This window comes from Lagopus leucura, unplaced genomic scaffold, assembly GCF_019238085.1.
Source record: "Lagopus leucura isolate 7727_CA_CO unplaced genomic scaffold, USGS_WTPT01 Super-Scaffold_1, whole genome shotgun sequence".
In the NCBI taxonomy this organism is placed as follows: domain Eukaryota; kingdom Metazoa; phylum Chordata; class Aves; order Galliformes; family Phasianidae; genus Lagopus; species Lagopus leucura.
Window position 1 is genome coordinate 12,199,491 of NW_024962250.1, and position 23,325 is coordinate 12,222,815.

General features: G+C 34.5%; 1 protein-coding gene across 3 annotated transcripts in view; it reads right to left on the minus strand.

Moving 5' to 3' along the window:
• The window catches only part of GPHN (gephyrin), a 263,015-nt gene that overhangs the window by 57,683 nt on the left and 182,007 nt on the right, over nt 1-23,325 (minus strand). The window contains exon 11 of one of the 3 annotated variants that reach the window (XM_042865257.1): nt 18,159-18,215. The exons of the other annotated variants lie outside the window; for them this stretch is intronic. Coding sequence (XP_042721191.1) covers nt 18,159-18,215 — 57 coding nt within the window. The remainder of the gene's footprint in view (nt 1-18,158; nt 18,216-23,325) is intronic. 3 annotated transcript variants of the gene reach the window in all.

Here is a 23,325-nt window from a genome sequence, read left to right on the forward strand (position 1 = left end):
TTTAAAGTTTAACTTAATTGTTGTGTATTTGTGTGAATACATACATATGCAGGTGTTTATATTTTTAAACTCTTACTGGCTTTATGTTGAATATGAATTAATAGTAGGCCAAATGGGAATAATAATTTATAGCATTATCTTTCATGTGTAACACTGTACATAGATAACCTGCATTTTTTAAAGAACATTTGCTGGTAAAACAAGAAGAATACTTTCCTTGAATTCCTTTCTTTGAAATACCTTCCTGGGAGCTTTGAGAATCTTGTGTACTGTGAAACTGTCCTGCTACCTTTCAGTCTTATTTTGGTACAGTCTCATATCCTGCCAATTTGACTTATAAAACAGCCACAGAAGTGAGTGTTAGATGTCTGAGTTACATTCTGCCTAACTGGTGTTAAGACTCTTTCAACTTCTTGCTCATTCCAGTTCAACTGTCTTTTTAAGCTACTGTCAATCACATGAGCTAAAAATACAGAAGTGATATATAAAACTCTTGTCCTCAAGCACACTATAAATTATTCCCTAACCCTTGACATACAATAACAAGATTGACATTTTAAAATAAGTTTCGTTTCTATTAGAAGCTTTTTCTTTTAAATGAAATTTCAACCGTCTTCGCACTTCTCTTCCCTGATCCTGCAACAGCCAATTCCAATGCACCATAAAAACAACCCAATTTTCAAATTACTCCAAACACAGTAACTATTTTTCTTGAATGGTGTAAACATCAAAGTGATTTTGTGAGTTCTAAAACAATTTTTTTGTTCAAATGTGACCAAATAGCATCGGTAAGTTAAACACTTAGCAGTTATGAAATATTACCTCAATATTATGAGTGCAGCCCTTATTTTTCTTTGGACTTGTAGGTATTATGATTCAATTATAATTACTTTCTGTAGCACTTCTGCATAAGACATGATAAGGCTATTCCATTGTAATCTCCCTGTTCAAAAAGTGGTTTCATGTGTTACTTATTAAACACTATCCAAACTGTCCTGAATGGAGAATTACTGAAGACTTTCTCTGGTGTGCTTTGTTCTAAAATAATAAACTTCCCTATACACATGAAGAAATTTATTTTTATAAAATCTGTGAGGCTGAGGGATAATTTTACTCTACAAACACAAAACTGAGACACAGAGACATCTAGACTAAATTTAACTTGACATGCCTACAGCTGGATTTATTTCAGAATGCAAAGCCCCTGAGCTGCTATTTATTTCAACTGCACTGGGAGTGCTCAATATATGTAAAAATCCTTCGGTACGTGTTTCATGAAGGACACAGAGAAAATGAGTAACTCTAAAAATGATTTAAGAAGGTTTGCCAGCATAAAACTCAAAGTTTGCATGAATACGGAGACAGAGAATGCAATAAAATCTTCCTTGGTACCCACTCAGGGCTTTCCGATACAGCACCATGCTTTCTCTTCCAACAGCCAACTGTATCACCTGAACTGAAAGGAGGAGAATTGCACTCCTCATTCATCCCATCTGCTACATTTGGGATGCACAATTCAGTTTTAATATCAAGATACTGTCAATATCTAAAAATGTGTTGGTAGTGAAGGGACAAGGTCTGTTTGGCACTTTGATTTTCTGCTGTGTTTCCACCTGGTCCAAGGCCTGTGGACCTTGACCCTTTCGATCCAAGGTCTTTGGGATTAAAAAAAGCATAATTTCGCTGAATTTCAAAGGATTTTGAATCAAACGTGCAATTTCTAAAAACTCATAAGACCTGTGTTTGATGCTTACAGTCCAGCTTCCTGAAGCTGACTGTAACTGATGAAGTAACATCCTTTCCATTTCTGTTAGAAAAAAAAATGAACACACGAACAGCAACAATAAAATTAAAACACTGATATGCTTTAAAAGCCACCAGTCAATGAATTTTGGGGTCTGGAGTCCACAAGAAGGGCATCAACCATTTTCTTTTGTTCTTACAGCATCTCTAGAATTATATTTCAGCTTCTCCATTGGTGTTCAAAAGCAATTTTTTTTGGACATTTTTCTTACCATTCTACAATGAATGGTTGAACAACACTTTTAATTCTATGAGCTGGAGCAAAGTATTTATTTCCCCACATGACTCTATACTAATAAAAATGTTCTTGGCACAGACATAGTTTAAGACTGTAAAGATGCTTTTTGGCTTTCAAAGAACATTAAAACATTACCAACATATGATGTTGAATTTAATGACGTGGTTTTTAAAATTTGCGACACAAAATGTTTGTATGCAATTATATTCATATCCAGCATCTACAAATGGGAAATGCTTTTTAGGAAATCACTTTTAAATTTCAATGAGCAGCCATTTAGCATCATATGTGATAAAGAAATAAAATTTGCCTTACAAAGAAAGCATATTTCCCACAGTTATGTAAAAGAACATGATGGCTTTTAGCACAAATTAATTCATGTTTATGATGTTGCTTAAGTTTACCATTTTTATTTGTGTTGGGAGCATCAAACTTGAAGTGTTTTGGGTATAAGAGGAAGAACCAATAAAAAAAAGATGATGAAAATCTTACGTATGATGTATGCAGCTATCAGACAAAACCTCAGACTTCCACATCTTCAAATATAAAAAAAATACCGTTCTTTTAAATTAAGATTCAAACTAAGGAGATGTAAGCAAAACAAAACTTCAGTCTGTGAATTTATCTTCTGAGCAGCAAATTACCAGTGCAGCAACCTCAGTGAAGAGCTATGTTTCCGGCATGTCTGATCAAGCAGAAACACTCACTATACTCCTCTGAGAAGAATCCTTAAAATGAAATCAGAATCTTCATGGATGAATAACTTGATTTCAGAGAGTTCATAAGCCATGGAAAGGGGATGGGAAAAGAGGAAATGCTGCACAGAGAACTGTCAAGCACAAGTTAGAAATTTTTTTTGAATGCAATCAGAAATATGAAATCACTGGGAACCAGATCTGCATTTCGGATTTTGCTTTGAGCCACAAAATCTCAAAAGGATAAGATTCTTTTGGTGCTGTCTCAAATTTAGCAGTCCAGATTGAAAGGTCCAGCACCACGCAATCATCTGCCTCTCCCCTGCCACTGTGTGCCTGGCACATAGGGCTGAGAACAGAACATTTATTGGGCTGGGCTTCCAGCAGCACAGAATCTTGAAAACTGGTAGAAGAAATAGGGGTATGGCAACACTGTGAATGACGACACTTCTTCCCTCCAGCTCTTACATTAAAAGCGATATGTTAATTAGGCTTGGCAAAAACTTGTTTCCAAGTTACAAAACTGTATTTTCTAAAAAAGAAAAATACGGGAATAACGTAGGGAGCACTTATGGGAATCCACCAACATTTAAGCTATACATTACTGACAGTGCTGTACATATCCAAATCCATTTCCATGTGTTAAAAACAGATGCTGTCCACTAGAGACACATATACATTGGATCACACTTACAGCATTTACATCAGTGGATTCTCCTGAAGTCAAAACAGCAATGTAATAGAAGCTACAATCCACTTTGATTTGATTATGTAGGCTAATTTTCCAGAAATTCTCTTACTGAAGCTGACTTCAAAGAGCTGGAGCTGTTGGGAGCTGAACCAAGAGAGCAGCTGCAATGAGAGCCACTACTAGTCTAACAGAACAAATGAATGACTAGCTTCTGAAACAAGCATTTAAGTGGTAAAATACAAATAAATGGTAAGCATTCTATTCTGTTCTGGCGAGCTGCCTGTGTCTGAATTGTTTTTAAAAATACGGTATTCATAGCTCTCTGACTTGACCTCACTTGATTTCACATTTCTGCCATAAGGTGGGAAGGGGAAAAATTCACAAATGGAAATTTAACAATGAAACAGAAACACTTGCCTTTTACTGAAAAAAAACAAGCAAAGAATTCAAAGTTCAAGAGGAAAAGGATGGAAATTATTTATGAATAACTTGATTTTCATAATACAGAGATGTATAGAATATTTTATTCAGTTTCTTAGTGCCTATACTTCCTAACTGACACTTGAATTTTATGCATTCTCCCTTTGACAAATGCAGAGTGAACAAGCATTTTACCAGAACAAAAACAAACCAAAAAAATTAAAAATTTGATAGGCTGAATAGGTAAGTTTTAAAGCAATATCTTTAATAGGAAATATATCTTTCAAAAGACCAGTTTTTAACCACTGTTCTGAATGTTAGACAGTTCTCTTTGTAAAGGAACCTATTGCTTGGAGTGAATTTAGAACAACGGAGCAAGTGCAAATCTTCTGTAAGAAGGGTATTTTTTTCACAGAAATCACAAGGTAAGTACTTGCACAGTGAAGCTGTAAGATTTAAGTAAAACCTTGCCACTATTTTGAATGTAGAAATTACTGGTGGTTCTAATCCAAGATGCAGTACAGTGGATGAACAAACATATTGCTTTTAAAGCGCAGCTACAAATAAGGGAGCAGGCTTTTTAATTAAATTGATTAATTAAATGAATTCTTTTGTAAATATCTAAGACGGCATTAATTGAAATTACTCATTTATACCTTGGTAATTGCTGTAATGGACTTTCCTTCTTGATGCAATGCGAAGTTTTCCTATACCTTCACACCTCAGCTGTCATAAATGTACTCCTCTATATGACATCTAGTTCTCATAGCAAGAATGATTCTCTGTTCTGGTTTGGCAAAAAGAATGCTATATAAGATACTTGTGCTTTAAAAGAATGAAGACAAAAGCAGTACAGCTGTTTTCAATGGACAAGAATATTAGATCACTGGCTTTTCTAAAAGTTTTGCATTTTAATGTTTCCTGAGGAAGCCAGGTTTCTCTAAAACTCAGAATTCTACTCCATTTGTTTTTTCTTAAGGCCAGAGGAAAGTACTATTATCAGCAAAGCAAAAAGGAACAGAAAAAACACCATAATTTAAAAAATATCAAATACCAAATAGAAAGCTTTGAATTCTTGTTCACGTCTGAAAGAGAAATACTTACAAATTCTAATCTTACTTAAAAACTCACCATTCCATTAGCAACTCACATTCCATTAGCAAAAATATAATACAGAAAAAGAGGACTGGATTGTAGCAGTATAATTGCACAAAACCCCAAAGGATTAGTGCATCCTTACTGGCTCTGCTATGTTCATTTCTGAGCTGCAGATATTACAGAGACATAAAGGCATATTTTATCTACATGACAATTTTTCTCTTTTCCAAGCTGAAGATCTTGTCAAAGAGTGCTACTAAGAACTCTATGGAGTTCATGAAGCAATGGAATAGGCAACCCAATTTAATGAAGCAGTTTTTCTTCAATGCATTAGTATTTTTATTTTAGAATCCAGTTCTCTCTCTTCTAGGTTTCTGTTTGAAAGCAGAGAATGGAGAGGGACTGGTTATATTTACTTCACTTTGTCTCCCCTACCCAGGATATAGTCTTAATTGCTAAAGAACAATCTGTGTTTATGTCATGAGAGTAGTCTTATGGTAAAGAAAATAAAGGCACAGCTCCACTCTTTGGGGTCATGACCTTCCACATCCTGAAACACTTAAATTATGTCACCCTGTGACTGTAGTTGCTACATGAAGTGAAAAAATCACCAATTTTCTGATAAAAATTCACTTAATAATAATAATAATAATAGCAGTATTATCTCCAGTGGATATAAAGATCAAAAAAGAAAAAGAAAACAAATAAACTCCTGTTCCAGAAATTACTATGCATTGCTATCTTTGTTCGTAAATTTACTATTTGTCTGATACATTTACTTCACAGAAGTGGAAGTTAATTGACACAGAAAATATGAACTTTGAGTTGCTCTTGTCAAGTCTGTTTAGTATACGCTTAAAATAAAGTATAAGACAAGGGCATAAACACTGAATACAAAACCAACCTAATAAAGTAACCAATAACAAAACCATATAATTTACTTATTATAACCGAAAGCCTAAAGACCATCTATGACATTGCAATTGCATTTTTATTTCTTAGAACTATTTCATATTTTTCTTCCTGTTATTCTAACAATTTTCAAAAACAGCGTGAGAAACAGAATTTTATTGACCTGAAATGTGAGTGTCAGACATTTTGGGTGGATATTCATTTAGAATTTTCCTTTCAATTAGGGTATATTCATAATTATATTAAAAAAGCAACAAACTGTTATTTAAGCATTCTACGGTGCCTAAGAATTGAATGGAGACCTTTTCAGTTATTTGACAATTGCACAGTTAACTATTGTAGATAAAAGTATTCTTCTGAACTTTTTATCTGCCAAATTGCTGCTGGAAATCTGTAGTTTCCAGAATAAATTAACTCAAAAATATTATTAATTAGTAATTAGTTATCAATTCAGGGAGAATTACTATTGAAAAATGAATAAGAAAACCAATCCAAAAGAAGGACTAAAAGTATAAGGAGTCGTAACATTCTTAAACCAGCACAAAGAAGCTGGCATACAACCTCGGTGCAAGAGAGCCAGAAAAGCCTTCTAGATGTGCTGGATGCAGAATTTGCATCTGGGCAGCAAACTTGAAGTGCTGGCCTTATCACACACACCTTATGGTTGCGCTTGAATCTGACTGCCAAAAGTAGCCTCCACTGCTCTTAAGATAAAAATGGTATCTCCATCAAACCTATAATGCAGTGCAGCATATAAATATTTTGTGCAAATATTAAAATAGATATTTAGAATCCTCTACCTAAAACTGAATTCTAGATTCTGTGATGGTGGTTAATGCCTGAAAGTCAGAAGTGCAGTTCCCAGTCTTGTAGCACTGCCTTCTTTACAATGGAGCCTAATTAGAAAGGAGGAATAGACTCTCATCTGTCTTTAGCTGGAGAGAACAAAACTCAGTTATTTACAGAGTTGTGCAGTCTATGCTGTATAGAATACTCTGATCTAGAAACTTAAGAATCTTCCTGCAGTCTTTGCATGGACTTCTGAAGTTGTGAACTCAACAGATAAACTATGTATTGCAGGAAACAGAATCTCCTCTTCTCTGAATACTTTGAATACTTAATTCCGTGTATTGGTGCCTTTGTTCTTGTATTACCAAGTAAGATACAGAAATCTCTGTTGTTTAATTAATAATGATTTGAATACAATTGAATCCCATTAATCATTATACAGTCAATACACGTTCCAAAACTATTTTTCTGGAAATAATTTTATAACTTGTATGGAGAGAGAATAACTTGTTGGAGAGACAAATAACATAAAAATTTGCTGATCTTTTGTAACACAAGCCATTCAATAAGCCTAAATAAAACAGATAGTGTCCCCTTCGCAAATCGTTCTTTTTTTCTTCTTATTTTTCTTTTTTTTTTTTTTTCTCTTTTTAAGAGAAAAAAGGGGATAGCTCTTCAATAGCATTTCACTGCCACTCTACTTTCAACCAACAGATCAATAGGTTTCCTTCATCAAGCTTTTAGCCAAACACACAGCACATGCAGAAGCCAAAGGAGCGGGAGAGAAAGAAAGAGAGAGATTGATGCTGGTAATAAAAAGTCTGAGATACAAATAAATATAAAAAATGGGGCTACTGCATAATAGTACCTATGTGTAATTTTATAAATCAGCAGGCTACAGACCTTCTGGGATTGGTCAGTCAGTTTTACATTTTTACGAACAGTATTTTTAAGAAAGAAGCTGAACTCCAAGTACATCTAAAAATGTAGGTAACACTGATCTGATCTAATTCACTTCTTAAGTGAACTGGTATTTAAATAAAATACATTGTGTTTTGTAACAACTGGATAAGGAGTAAGTTAGAGATACATAATACGCATATTACACTGTACAACTGCTAATTTGGCACCGTTCCTAATTAATACTTCCACTTTTAGAAGGATCATTTAAGTACAACTGGTAACACAAAAATTACCAGCATGAAGCTAACTGATTTTCGGGAAAGGAGGAAAAAACTATTGCATCTTGTGAACTTCAAAGGGAATATGAATTTAAATTATACCATTACACAATTTGAGAGCATTAAAGCTCTACTTCTCTTGCAAAATCAGAATCTCTTTTTAAAGAAATTCACTTTGCTTTAATTAACTAAAATCAGAGACAACAACGCATTCTATTTAAATGGAATTGTTAAGGTTCTTACTGAGAGTAAGGAGGTGGATTGTACTACACTTCTATAATGTCTAGAGTTCGGCAAAGCGTGGAAAACTTTATGTTATTAAAGGTAGGCATAAATTTTTAAAAAACCTTTCTGCCCATTCCTTCAAATTAACATCAGTTGATTACGTCCACAGTTTTTCAGTGTAAAAAAGAACCAGTATAAAAAGATGCTTTTCTAATTATTGGGCTCTGAGATGAAAAATGGCCTTTACAAGGATATTTCAGTGAAGAAAATCAGGGTGCAAATTCTACCTCAAATTCTTCACAGATCCCAACTTCATCTTTTGATGGAATTTCTTCAATTAAAGATCTTGTAAGTAACAGCATAACAAATTCCCTCATAGTAAAACTTATTTTCCTTTTTGGCTACCTCAGTTCTAGAATTACCAGTGCATCCAATTCCAGAGCTTTTCTCAAAAACTAGAACTACAAGTAAATTTCTTAAGATGAATCTACGATGTCTCTTTCAGAAAAACAGATTGTCTTGCCTTCTTATATCTTCAAGTAGCTACAACTGTAAGAGATCTTCAGCTTCAACCAATTTGTTTTTATGGATCTGTGATCAGCTCTAACAGACTGTTCCAAAATGCATACGGTGTTATTTTGCCACCAGATAAGAATATATTCATGTTTTCTTGCACCTTCAACTTAAAAGAAGGCAGTTGATGTCTTACTCATGTGTTTCATAAGCATGAACTGATCAGCTGGAAATTTAACTGCATCGCAAGATCTGCTGCACTGCCAGACTATCTGTTTTTTAGATATTCATATCTTCCCTTTAAATAGAATATAAAGAATGAATTGCTTGTCATTCTCACAGTACCACCTTGATACTTCAGCTAGCAGACTCCATATTACAAATCACAGAAGACTTGCTTTCTGAACAGCGTCCACTAAGCTTTTGTGCACACCTTATATTACAATTCCCTTTTTCAGTTGAGGCAGAATTGAACTATTCCAAAATGACTAATCAGTAATGCAGTCTAATAGCTTTGGAGAAGGCAAAATAGTTTGTGGGATCTGATCAAGCAGGACAGCTAACACATACTGACCAGCACTAAAGAAAATGCGTTGGCTTGGATTTCAGAGGCCTGCCTTCAGAGCGGAAAAGGACAAATGGCTTTGAAGCTGCAGGCAAAGCAAGAACACAGTTTCTCTGGAAGTGGCTCACTTCCTGCATTATCTCACTGTATGCTGACCAATTTTGCAGTAGAGAGCTATCAGAATGGGAATCATCAGAAACAAAGCAACATCAAGCTTTTTTTTTTTTAATTCATACTGATTCATTCAGAAGAATGACTGGTCAGGTGGAGTTGATAGTTGTCTTGGATCTGTAAGCACTAAATTTCATTTCTTGCTCCCTGCCTTGCTACATGTGAATAGCATTAATATATTCCACATTGCTGTTTTGATGTTAATCATGATCAAAAAGCAAGGCTTTCATTGAAAATGTTAATGAGGCTCAAATTGCTGAATATGTATCAGGTGCTTTTAAGAACCGATATTTGATCTTCTTAAAACAATTTGTCTGCTGTTGAAGCCAGACTGCAATAATTTGTCTACTAAAGAAAAAACATTAAGCATCTTTCTTCTTAAAAACTTCTAATATTTTGTCTGGTCATCCACTGAAACTAGAAAGCAACTTTTTAATAATAAGGATAAAGGTTATTACTAGGAGTTACTGCTTGAGAAGTCAGATCTGTAGAGAATAGAATAAATCAGACGTGTATCAGCAAGGTACTGCTTACACACAGCTTATCTTGATTAGGATGCACTCCTGCTCAGGAGTAGGTGAGCTCCTTTTTGTAAGATACCCATCAACAGAACATTAATATCAGGTCCTGAACTTGTCCAACAGTATGAGTTAGGGTGAACCGTACTCTTTTTAAGAGATCTTGTCAACTTTAATGGACTCTTTTAAAATACAAAATAAATGAACTCCATGTGTTCAGGATTACTTTAATATTACTGAAAACCTCAAGTCAACCTTTTTTGATACTCATCCACTATTCACTTATAAGTTGAAGCCTAATCCTTACAGAGTTGGTCACGGCACTAATTTGACAATATTTTATAAATTCTGACTTCATTCTATGATTAGTATCTTTCCCCTGAAAAGGAGTGAAAAGCCAGTCTTAGATAATCTCTATATTTTTTCATCCTAACTACAATTAGATGCTTCTTTTAAAATCTTGCTAAGTTGGTCTATGCCTTTTATTACAGAAGGCTATAGTGAAGTTGATATGGAAGCTTTTAGAAGACGTGCATTTTGAGAAGGCAGTGGACAAAGACAGAGTTTTTGGAAACAATACACTTCAGATACTTCTAGGCAACCTACATTTAGACAAATAACTAACTATATTATAATGGTCATTTCTACAGAGCCCCTCCACTTTCATTGCTCCTTGCGGTCTGGACATCTGTAAGTCTATTATGAAAGCATTATCTTTTTAATGTAAGAGATAAATAAGGATGTTTTAATTATATAATTTCTGTTTGTATGCTGTGTATTAGTTGCCTAGCTTGACTATATATCATGGTGGTCCCAGACTGGTACAGTGATTTTAAAACCACGCTGAACATGGCTGCAGGTTGATCATGCAACTTCTGCCCCCGCAAGCTGATTTTTCCCCACTTGTGCACAGTGCAATGCAAAAAAAGAAAAACTAAATAAAACCAAAGAAGTGTGATGGCAGAGCAGGTCGACTGTGTGAGAGAACACGTGCAAAGTATACCTCAGAAACACTATAGGTGGATGAGCACGAAGGGAGCCGAGCCTGGTTGTGCAGTGGGGAAAAGAAAACATTGTTAAAAAAGAAATGGTGGCACAGTCAGGGTCTTAGAAGGTTTTCTGTATAGGTGGTTCCAGCACTGAGATAGTAGCAGAGGGTTCATTAAATTTCTGTGACCAGCTATTTCAGAAACTCCAAATTTATGCCTTTTAAGGTGGAAGCTTCTTAAAAGGAAAAAAATAAAAGATTCTGCATTTATGAAATAATTAAGCCTAAAGAAGAATCTGAATTGTCTCTCTCCTCCATCTAATTCATAACATGAAGAGAAAGCTATCCTTTGGACAGCAAGGTATTCTACAATGAAGCTTTATCAGCCTCTTCCATTTGACACCATTGGTTTTATTCCAACTCTGCAAAGGAGAAATGTGAAAATATGAGAGACCTTTTTCTTCCCTGTATTCCTCTACATTTTTAGTTGCTCAGAATGAGACCTTTGGCAATAGGGGTTTTTCTTCAACCTCAGTCCCACAAAAAACCAGAATAAATTGCAAAGTTAAATGATTAACTGTCAGATATAGGTCAGCAGAAATCTGCAGATTATGTCTCTTCAGCAATATTAACACTTGCGACTCTTGAGGGACAGCACTTCCTGTCAAAAGCTTTCCACACAGACACAAGGGAAGTGGAAAGACTACAATCAGTTTTACTGATTGCTTTGGGAATGCTTTGCTTATACAAAATATTCATTTTTCAATACCAATAACTCACTTCTAGATCAGAAATAAATTTTAAAACGCATCCAATTTATGGATTTATTTTACTAAGGTAAGATTTTTCTTTTTCCTTAACTTTTGTTAGATTAATGGTCTGATCACAATTAGCTGTGAGCACTAAAACAAGCTAATAAATGAAATTGAAAAAGACACGATCCTACAAATGCATTAAAAATCTCCTCTTGATTTTTTTCAAAGGTAAAAAAAATGAATTATCAGAAGTTCCTGAAAACCTTTCTTAGACTTCAACAAAACTGCTATTTGCACAGCACTTCAGGTACATTTACAGTAAACAACCCAGCAAGAACTTTCACAGAAATTGCTGACTTGAGTATTACCACCAACTTGAGTAATGCTATTGAGTATTATTATTGACTGAGAAGAGAAAAATAACATTCATAAAAAGTCAGCCATGAACATTTTTCAATCTCAAATGTGTATTCCATAATTCTTCACTGAAATGTAATATACCACTTTCAGGAGAATTTCACATTCACAGCAGTCCTCATTACATGCTTTATCTACAGTTGTTCCTCCTTCAGTGACAGTTTTTTAGTTCTCTCACTGCAAATATTTTTGGTCCTTTCCAGTATTCTGTACATATTTCATTTGCTCTGACTAGACAGTATTATTAATGAAATGAATGACTTTGACATCTTAAACGTCTGTACATGCTCAGAGCTTTCTTCACTTGTTCTTTTTTTAAATTTTTTTAAATCAGAATATGGTATCGTGAGATGGTTTTTGGGATTAAGTGACAACTAGAAAATTACTTCAGAAAAAACAAACAAAAACACAGAAGAAAAAGAGAACCCCTTTCAAACAAATACAAAATCTGTTTCTAGACACTGAGAGCTTTCTAGGAAATGTAAGGTACACTTTTGCTAAGAACAGGGGCTCTGCTGTTCACCTAAGATTTTTGGAAGATTCCCTAAGCAAGATTCTCATCAGTAACGTCCACCCATTGATCCCTTGTTTTGTCTTACAATAGCATGGCAAAAGAAAATCCCTTAGTCTCAGTTTTGAAGGTGAGGATTCAAAGAATGCAGTAACAGCAAGAAAGAACACAGCACCATTTTTTAAGTATCAGCAACTAAATAAAAGAAACCAGCAATGATATGAGCTATAGAATTATTATTTTTTTTAATTTGGAAGAATTTGGCTAATTTTACCTATTCCTCACACTAATTTACAAGGAGCATGCAAAGTACTTTCCTACATCTCTTATTTTCTTTTGGACATTTACTATGAGGACGCTGCTATTAGTCTGTGATGTAATTAACCATGTTTTAATTAATATCTATTTAAATCTTAACATTTAACTTAGGTCTTATTTCTCTTAATATTTAATCACTTCAAATCATTCCTTTCTTTCTTGGTTCCAGTTTAATAGAGGCGAATTGTAATTTGAGCTGCAAATATCTAAGCTAAGGGGGACAGAATTAATGCCAGTCACAGAAATTCCCCTGCTGTGATAATTACTTTTAAAAGAGCTATGCTCATGTACACCAACTGAGAATCCGGTTCAAAGGCTGCAAGAGCAATCTGTTATTTGTCTGAAGGCCTTGACTCAGATCTTTAATAATTGAATATTATGACCTGGAACAAAAGCCCCATAAATGCAATTCTTCATCATGATCAAAGAAGGCAGGTACTTAAAGTAAGAACAAAAGTAAGTAAAGTAAGTAAAGTAAGAACAAAACATGCAGTAAATTGTAAATTTATTAAAATTGTAAATTAATTTAATTAATTTACAATTTAATTTAATTTAATTAAAATGTAAATTAAAAAGTAAATTGTGAGACACAATTCTGAGAAATGATGACCCAGGTTTCATTAAAGATCATCTATGGACAAAATTTGGCTCCTGCTGTGAATTCTGAGAGCATTTTTCATGGTCAAGAACAGAATCTTTGATTTGGAAAGATGATGGTCAAGAATCTGCATTTAGATTTAGATTTATTTTTTTCCTGATTGGATTTCCATAATGTATTTCTCCAGAATTAAAACCTGGATTTAAAATATGAGGGCTGTCCTGAAAATAGTGCTTCCTATTTTACGATGTTCTCACATCATGAGAGGTGGATGTTAGTGGTATGGCAGTAGAAGTTTATCTTTCCCACCAACATTCCGTTATGTTTTGTTGCCATGTGACAGAACACTAACTTTTCCAAACAATGCCTAAGTTCAGCTTCAAACACGGGTCTCTGGGAAGTTCAAAGGTTCAACTGGAATAGCCAAAGGTTAGGTGAATGAAGAACTCAAAAGGAAATGGAAACGCAATTCAGGTAACCTTTATGCAAATATTTATGAACTAGTGCTGATATTGGTAGTTTTACAAAATTATAAGCCCTCAGACCCTCTAAACTGCTTAATTAACTCAAATTTTCATGCAAGTATTCAGTTCAACATTATTTTAAGTACCTGGCTGTCTTTTTGTACTTCTGGTGGAATCTGGGATATTTCTAAATATTTCCAATGACCTATGCCTTTAAAGTGGGAAGATTCTTTGCAATTCATTCTGAAACAAAGGTTCCACCTTAACAGCATATAGTAATGTGCAATAGCATTCAATTTTCATCTGTGTGCTGGCCATCAGATACTATATGTTCCCTCTCCCACACAATTTAATACATTTGCTACCTTGCAGGGTAACTTCCCCAGGACTTCCATCTAAACCCCTTTCCAAAACCAGTATGAAAGACATGAAAAATAATCATTATCATGAAGTATTAACAGGTCTCTCATTTTCCTTCCAACTGTTCACTGTTTACTAAGGACTTCCTTATTATTGACCAGTCATTTGTATATTGCCTTTTAAAATGCCAACTTATTTAAAATACCCATTGAACAACATGAATCACAATGGCAGTGAAAAAGCAATAGATTTTAATTATACGTTATTATACTTGCAATGTATCCAGTTTAAATTTTAAGAAACTTAAAGGGCATAAGCAGAATGTATGGAATATATCTTAGCTCATGATCTCACTTCCTTAATAACACTATGTAGGGTATTGCTACGTAATAACAGATAAAACGGCACAAAGGAAGAAGACAATTTAATGTCAGTTAGTTCTCATATTAACTATAGTTAACATGGTCACAGTTTCTCATTTGAAACCTTTTTCAATGTGACATTCTATGGGATAAAGTGTGATTATAACAACATTTTTATAGTACATCATTTCATGGCTTTTTTTTTTCTTGGCTTTACATTTATTCACTAGTACCAAATCATAAATTTAAGAATGAGAATTGCTCTGTTTGATTAACACTAAGAAATTTAGCATGTAACCAAATCTGAAATATCACTTTTTATTCTCTCAAAAATGTGATTCCTAAAGAACTGTCAGAGACAACATACAGTGCTTTCACAAAATTTACTTTGCAGAAAGCTGCAATACGTTAGCAGCTTGGTTTCCCTGTATTCGAACTGCAAAAGATTACAAGCCCAGGGATTTCAATTTGACAACAGGCGGAGATCAACTTTATGTCAGATACACAGCTGGTATGCAAAGTCATCCAAAAGGGATAGAAATTACCAAATTATTATCATTATCGAAATCATCTGTCGCTGTATAACCATAGTGGATTATGCATTAGAATGGTAATGCTGACAATAACGACAACAGTCATAGCGTATGGAAGACACAAACAGGACATGAATCTGAAGAAACTTCTAACAATTGTCACTGGATGGATGTTCAAAGGGATAAGTGGCTTTTGACATCTTTTACATCTGTTATGCTCATAACTGTCCCTTTTTTTCTGATTTTCCTTATACATCAAATTATGCGGCTTAAACTTTGTCTTCCGTAAAATTAATTGCTGAAAGGCTGATCTTCATTTGTGAGGTGAAACATCTGTCAACGGGGTACTTATTGCCTACATTGTCATGTTGGATTTGGCTCAGATTTTTAAAGATTCTATGAAAAATGGTTAACCTTACAGGGGTGTCATTACTGTTAGGAGAGATCCTGATTCTTTTTCATGTTACTTCATTTATTAAAGAAGAAATGCAACAAATAAGAAGTATGAAACATTAGTTTTTGTATTAGGGGAGTCTAAATAAAGTAATAAAACAACCAAATTTGTGTAGCCTGCATTCGACCAAATATTAACATATTTTGCAGGATGATGTAGGGACTCCAAAAAAATCAGAGGCAAATGTGAGCATATATACTTCTGATTTACCTAACTGCATCTAAGACTATCAATCACAGGCAGAAGACACCATTCTCCTATAACTAAGGGCATCTATTTTATTTATTACTAAGCCTAATAGTCAGGAAACATTAATTTCAGTTTTGGAAAGGGATTTTTTTAGCTGGTGTTAAAGGCAAGCAGACTGATTAGCACTCATCAAAATGCAGTAGTATATTCTGTCAATTAAGGTCTCTCAAACACATTAAAAATGAAATCCCAGCTAGAAAAGAAAGAAAACACAAAGGGAGAAAGAGAGAAAGGCAAAAGATGGGCATGAGAGGACAAACCAATCAGATTTAGTGTTACCAGCCAGCGGAAGTTTTAAAAAAACAGATCACCGAGTGAAATCGTACATTTGCTCGGAGAGAGCATCCTTTGACATTGCCTTCTAGGTGATCTCTGAGCTCCTCCAGCTTTCGATGGAGCTACATGTAAACATCAGAAAATGAATTGAAAAAGCAACCTGTTCTCTGATCATGTTTTTTTCCTTTTCTTTTCCTTTTGTTCCTTGTTTTAAAATCATAGGATAGCACATTTCTCACTGCCTCTGGCAAAATATTTCAAGACATCAAAGCGATTTCAACAACAGAGACACGCAAGCTCGATAAACTTCAAAACTGGAAATAAGATATTTTTGCTTCATTAGAATGGATCTTTTTTCAGCACAAGAAAAACACTGAAAAAAAATCAAGGGAATGATTGTTCTAAAGCATCTAGATCTCTGCTACACTGATTATTTGCTTGTTTATTGTTAAGGCAGTGTTCTAGAATGTATTTTCATCTCAAAGGAGCATACATTCACATTTTGGATTCCCAGTTAGGATATCCAACTATACGGATATTTATGTAAGATTTTGTGTCAGAATACATATTTTGAGCAGTAAAATTAAATCCTGAGCAGTCAGGTACAGAAATAAGAATCCTGAAGTAGGTATCAATAAACATTCATAAAACAGGAGGTGAATCTCATCCCTTATGAGTTACATTTTTTGCATATGTATACACATTATGCATGTAAAAGTGTATGCGATGACCCAGTAAGATGAACAGGTCGCAGTAAGAACATACACAAATCTCAGCACAGAAACTGTCACTGTCTTGTCTTTTCCCCTGTGTGCATTCAGTGGTACTGAACGTCCATGGCCTCATTCACAGAGGGCTCTTCTCACACAGTAACAAAAACTTCTTCCCAAAACACAGGATGAAAAGATAAAGCCTCACAGACAGTGAGGAATGCTACAGATGCAGCTAGGTATCACTTGTATAACAAAGAGCAACTGGCTTCCTTGCAATACTGAGATCAATTTAAATGGTGTCATTACTGGAAAGAGGTGCATAATTAATCCTTCCCCTCCCCTTCTTTATGCTCAGTGAAATAACATTTTCACAAAGAGCAGCAGTAGAGCAGTGTTAGAGAACAGAGAGGATGGCTTGTCCTGGAACAAAGGCAGTACACACGCATACAAGAACAAAACAAAAGATCAAAAAACAAGGCAGGAGAGGCAAAGAGAGTGCAGAAGAAAAATGAATTAGTTAGCGCTTTAGAAAGTGCTAAAAGGAGATAAAGTGGAAAAAAGGTGGAAAATTGGGTGGCTGAAAGAGGCAACTGTTGAGATGGAATCTTAACAGAATGGCCTGGACTGCATGTGATCAGCATCCTGGTACAAATTATGTTCTGTGTTTTAAATCATTTATTAAAGTGTAACACTATACATGGGTAGGTAATAATTTAGATATCTGCTTGATAAGTGCTCTAAAGTTTTGAGTCTGTTTATGCAAACAAAAGGGCAGAAAAGGGGACTAATTATTTAGAAAAACAGTGGCTCCATTCTTATTAGTCTCACATGAATCTCTCTCACTTCCTCTTTATCTGCTCTGCTTCTTTCTGATTTAAAGGCTAGATATGGATGAAATATTCAACTTTCTTATAATGGTCTTTTGCAGAATTTAAATGCAAGAAGTGCAAGCACTATAAAAGTTATATTATGTTTTAGATGGGAAGCAGTAGTCTGAAGATGAGTAAGTCACTTCTCTATGTAACAGGCAGTTAAGTGACAAACAATGCACATCAGAGAAGTGGTTTAATCATGATCATCAAATTATAGGCACTTCAAGAAAGTCGATGTTTTGTATTTCAAGACATTCAAAGCTTACTATCTGGCCTTCAAGGTTGTTCTATATGTAGCACAGAAACAAACAAAATGTGACCCAACAGCAATAAGAGTATTGAAATAAAAATGATGAGATGGTGAGAAATGGAAAAGCCCCTTCCCTCCCTCCCCTCACCTCCCCCTTGAAAAGGAAAAATGTAGGCTATAGAAGAAAATTTGCAAAATAAATGTTAGAAACATATTTACTTTGAGGGATCCAACTCTACTAGCAACTCCTTTGCTTTCATCCGGCCGTCTAATTTGCTACAATGGAGGAAGATGGGTAAAAAAGACAGAAGAATAAAGAAAAAGTGAACTTAAAAAAATTTCCACACAATCAGTTAGCAGTACATGCAAGACATCAATTTGACTCTCTGAGACATCTCTAGAGGACAAAGACACAGACTCTAATTTCTGAAATAAATGGTGATTTATCATGTCATTTTAACCTTCCCTTGTTGAACTTTTTTCTCATTATATTACCAACCTGGCATATATTCTGCATGCTAAATTCATTATTATTTCTGAATGAATACATGTTACTTATCTGATCTGTATACAGAGAATAATGAAGTCCTAAAATTCTACCTGAAGAATAAAACCACTATAAATTCTACAAATAATATGATCATAGTGTGCTGTAACTGGGAGTATCAGGCCTAACAAGTATCATTACTGATACCTGACAGAATGCAATACAGATTCCAGTTGTCCCTGTCCGAGAGATGTTAGCCACTGCTATCAAGTTTCCCAGTTAAAAATTATGCTGCCCAACCAGAAAATTTTAATGCCAGACCAATATCAGATTTTTCTTTTAAATATACAACATATATGACTTCTCCCACATATGTCCTACCTGATTACTCTTCCTTTATTATATAATTTTTTTCCTAGATGACGCCGAGGATAGAAGAAACAAATGAGGTAGATGCTCAAAACACCTTGTATTGCTAGAAGCACACAAAATAAAACATTTATTTACATCCCGAGTTCTTTTCAGAATTGCTGAATCCAGTAAATAAACCTTTTCTAATGATAAATTAAACTGGTGTCACGTCAATTGAAGTAAAAAGGATGAAGACAATAAAAATGACCTTACGCATATCCTTCTGCTTGCTGAGTCAAGCCTGAATGGAGCTTCTGTTACCGGATGGTTATTTCGCAGTGTATGAAAAACTAAGTCTCACACAACCGAAGTGAAACCTTTCAAACAACACCTCCTTTCCTTCGTGAAGTCCCACCAAGGAAGCCAAAGACTGAACGGGCTACGGAAATTTAACTCTGCCTTATGATGGCCAGGACATTCCAGTAAAAGTTAGATTGCCACTTCGAGAACTTAAAAATGTCGCAGTCAAAACATAGTCAAGATTTTTTTTTTTTTTTCTTACACTAGACTGGGAAGAAAATAACGCACCTAAACAATACATTAATTATCTAAATATTTAGTTCTAATAGGATATGTAATAGGAAAGTACACTGGAAACATTTATGAAACCTGTTGCTTTCCTTTGCTAGTCTTACTGCATTAGAATAGTAATAATTTTGAACTATGAAGAAAAACATCAGCTCTACAGTTTTGATGGAACTCTGAGTAAATCTCCAAGCAATTCCAGTACACTGACCAAGAAAAAACTGTATTCATTAAAAAAAAAAAAAAAAAAAAAAAAAACAATTCTCCTTTAGAACACAGATTTAACCAAGAGGAAAAAAAAAAACCACCAACCAACAATGATTAAAACACCCTCAAGAGGAAAAAGAAATCCTTATTGGAAAACAAAGAGACATGAGTTAGTGCAAAAACACTTGGCCCAGTATCCTGGTACAAATACTATCGATCTCAGAAAGTATAACATGATCAAATACAACCATTTTCAAATATAATGTTTCCAGTTTTGCTTTGAAAAAAACGAGAACTAGAAAAAAGAAAATTATTAAAAATAAATACTGATAATCTTACAAAATCTTAATTGCATGGAGTCAGGACATTATAAAAAAATGCTATATATCACAGAATTGAGGGGAAAAGTTTTAAGAGACAGCTATACGCAAGCCCTTCACAGAAGAAAACCAGTTTTATTCTTTTACTTACCAGTGTGGGTAGTGCGGCTACTCAAGTTGTTCTGAAGGTTTAGGACTCAGAAATTAGTCTGGAGATAATGCATATAACTGAAATTATATCTTTCTCTCTTCAAAATACATAGAGAAAAATATACAAGATCTATAGATCACAAGTGATGAAATAATAAATACTTGAAAATAAAAAACCAAGAGGAAATAGCTGAAGTTCAGCTCTTGTTTACATTCATGGCACAAACAATATGCATGGTAACATTTTCTAGGGGAACCTGGACATAACCACACAACTTAGTGTTTCTCAAGGGGTGGACCAGAGTACTGTGAAACTTGCATACACTATACTACTTACATTCTGGGTATTCAGCAGGGTATTACTGGGGGGAAAGAAAAAAGCGAAACAAAAATCAACAAAGAATACTCTTTTTTTTCATGGCAAATGCCACAGAAAGGAATTCAGGTGTATCCTTATTGCTGGTCAACTCCTGTCTAAAGTTCTAGAAGTTGGTCAACAAAATAGTATTTTAGGAAATGATCATGGATTATACACTCCTTACTTTTCAGACCCAACTACACAAGAATCCTATCACAGACGACCATTTATAGCTACAAAAACCAGAATGAAAGATCGTGCACCTACATGTTCTTAATCAAAAGTATTTCTATGCCTATCCCCACCAGTAACTTGTGTGATCTAAAACTGAGTTCTTTGATTTTTCTATTCATTATCTGTTAAATGAAAAAAATCCTTCCTTCTAAGCAAAATGTAGATCTAATAAGAAGAACCTGAACAGCAAAACTGAAAACACAACATTCAGCTTCTAGCTTTATCTTTACTATGTATCATTTTTATATCACAATACAGCTAAATGAGTAGATAAAGAGATAAGGCAGGAGCAACACTAAGTGATTACTATCAAAACATTAGCTGAAAGAAGTGCAGGTTTTGGAACAATGTGAAAGAGTTGTAATGAAGTAAGAAATGTAGGAAACTGACAGGGTGTAATGCACTGACAGTTAAGACATACATCATGTTTACATCCCTTTCTTACTCACAAGGGAGTAAGATAGGAGTCAAGAGTTAAGGATAAGCCACAGGTGTCCTTCCTGATCTTTGAAGCACAAGAGAATAATGATGGGAAGCCAGTGGAAGAAAACTCAGGAAGTAGGGAAACCAGACCCAAAGAGCAAGAAAAGACAGGCAATAGATTTATTAGAAGATGAATAAAAATTATGGTTACCAAAAACCAGGCATGTCATGTTTTCCAAGCACAGCTCTCATAGACATTTCACTATTATTCCTCTATCCTCTAATAACATCAATATGAAATACACCTGTTTATCCTTAGTTTTACTTCTGTAAAAAGAACTTAAGAAATGGAATATATATAATTCAGCAGATATACTCACAGGTTATAAAGAAAAAACAAGTCTGAGACTCATGTTTTGTTTGGATGTATTTAAAGAAGGAGTTCCACAACAGCAGAATACTTAGCACTATCCATTTCACTTGCAGACTCCTTCAATTCCTGATGATAAAATCCTGCTCTTGCTATTCCTAAATTTCCCTGCTTACTGCTTCTGACAAGGAATTTTGCAACTTTCAGAAGCGTGTTTTCATATCCAAATTCAGCAAAAAGCTGAATTTGTCAGGCTCTTTTTTTTTTTTTTTTTTTTTTCCTAAAATCCTGGTTAATACACAGTTTGACAAAACATTTTTATGATCAAATTACTTAATTCTGAATACATTCAGCACCAACAATGGAAATTCTTTACAGCATCAATTTAAAAGATGTTAAGTTCTACATCCTGTAATGGTCCAGGCATGCACTGTTGGAATCATGTTAACCAAAAGCAAGTGATTATTTTATATGGCATCCAAACAAAGTTCAGGTTATTTTTTGGACACATTAGAACTATGTAAAAACTAATCTCCTACTTGACCATGATGTACTCCAAATCTATCTCTTTTCCCCAAGAGCTGTCAAGGCAGAATATGGAAAAACAGCAGTGGGATAAAACTTTCTCCAATCTAACATAGCTTAAAGAGAAGATGATTCAGAGAAAAAGTAGGTGTATGCATAAAAACAACATTAAAAAGATCTTTAAAATAAATATATTGAAAAAAACATTAAAATGTACAAATGAGAAACTAACTTTGAATCACAATAATTGAGAAAGCCCTCACGTGAAGTAGGGTCTGGAAGAACAAAATACATTAAAAACATGGATACCTAGGAGCAATTGGCAATTTTTATCAAATGTCTGGATTTTCCTCCTGTTGATAACAGCACATTCAACTAGAAAAGAAAGTAGTCCACTGATGAAGAAAAATCAGAAAAGCTGTGTATATTATCACAATATTGTTTTAGAATTTTTTTCTTGAAATCTCTCATACCATTCACACTATCAGAAATGCATCTCAGAAGTATAACTCAACTGACAATTATTTCGCATCAGCTGTCTAGGAACAAAAAACTCGGGTGTATTGGCCAGATCCCCATAGGGAGGTGAACACAAGGGGGATTATTATGAAGGTCTAAGATGCTTTTCTGACCCTTAGCAGTGTTTGTCAGAGTTCATGGTACTCCAGAACTAACGAGATAAAATGACTAAAAACACTGATATGTGCAGCATTTTCTACAAACTTTGCTTGCCTGATCAACAGCAGAAAATGCTGTTACAGAAATGTACACTCCAGTTACAATTTTCTTCTCAGTGCTCTAGATAAAGCGAGCAGTTTTGGCTTCTAACAAAGAGCTTAATGTTTTTTTAATATTGTGGCAACTCAGGTTCTTTTAAGTTAAAAAATGCATTACATTTAACTTTTACACTTATGCATAAAAAAAAGGTTTGTAGTTGAAGGCAGTTTTACTTCTGGAATTTTAGGCAAGACAAGTGCCAATTAGTTGAGGCTTCCTGAATAAATGTGGAGTGCTTTCAAACAAAGGGAAGAAATACTTCCATTACACAGATGAACATTCTCACACAATAAAACTATTCTCCTGTACACATTACACTAACATAAATGTTTTGTTAGGGCTGCTGCACTTCTTTGTTGCATATGATAAACCTACAGAAGTGTAATGTACACAAATGCCAGCTGATGCCAACATAACATTATCATACCATCTCACATTTTGTTCACACTATCCACTATCACTCAGACTATTCCATATGCAGATTAGAGAACAAATGCAGTCGATGTGGACCAAACAGTGGTACAAAGTAATGCAATTATCTTGCAGCTCTGCAGGTTAGTACATGAATTTCACCAGCAGATCAATGCTTTGTTAATTCA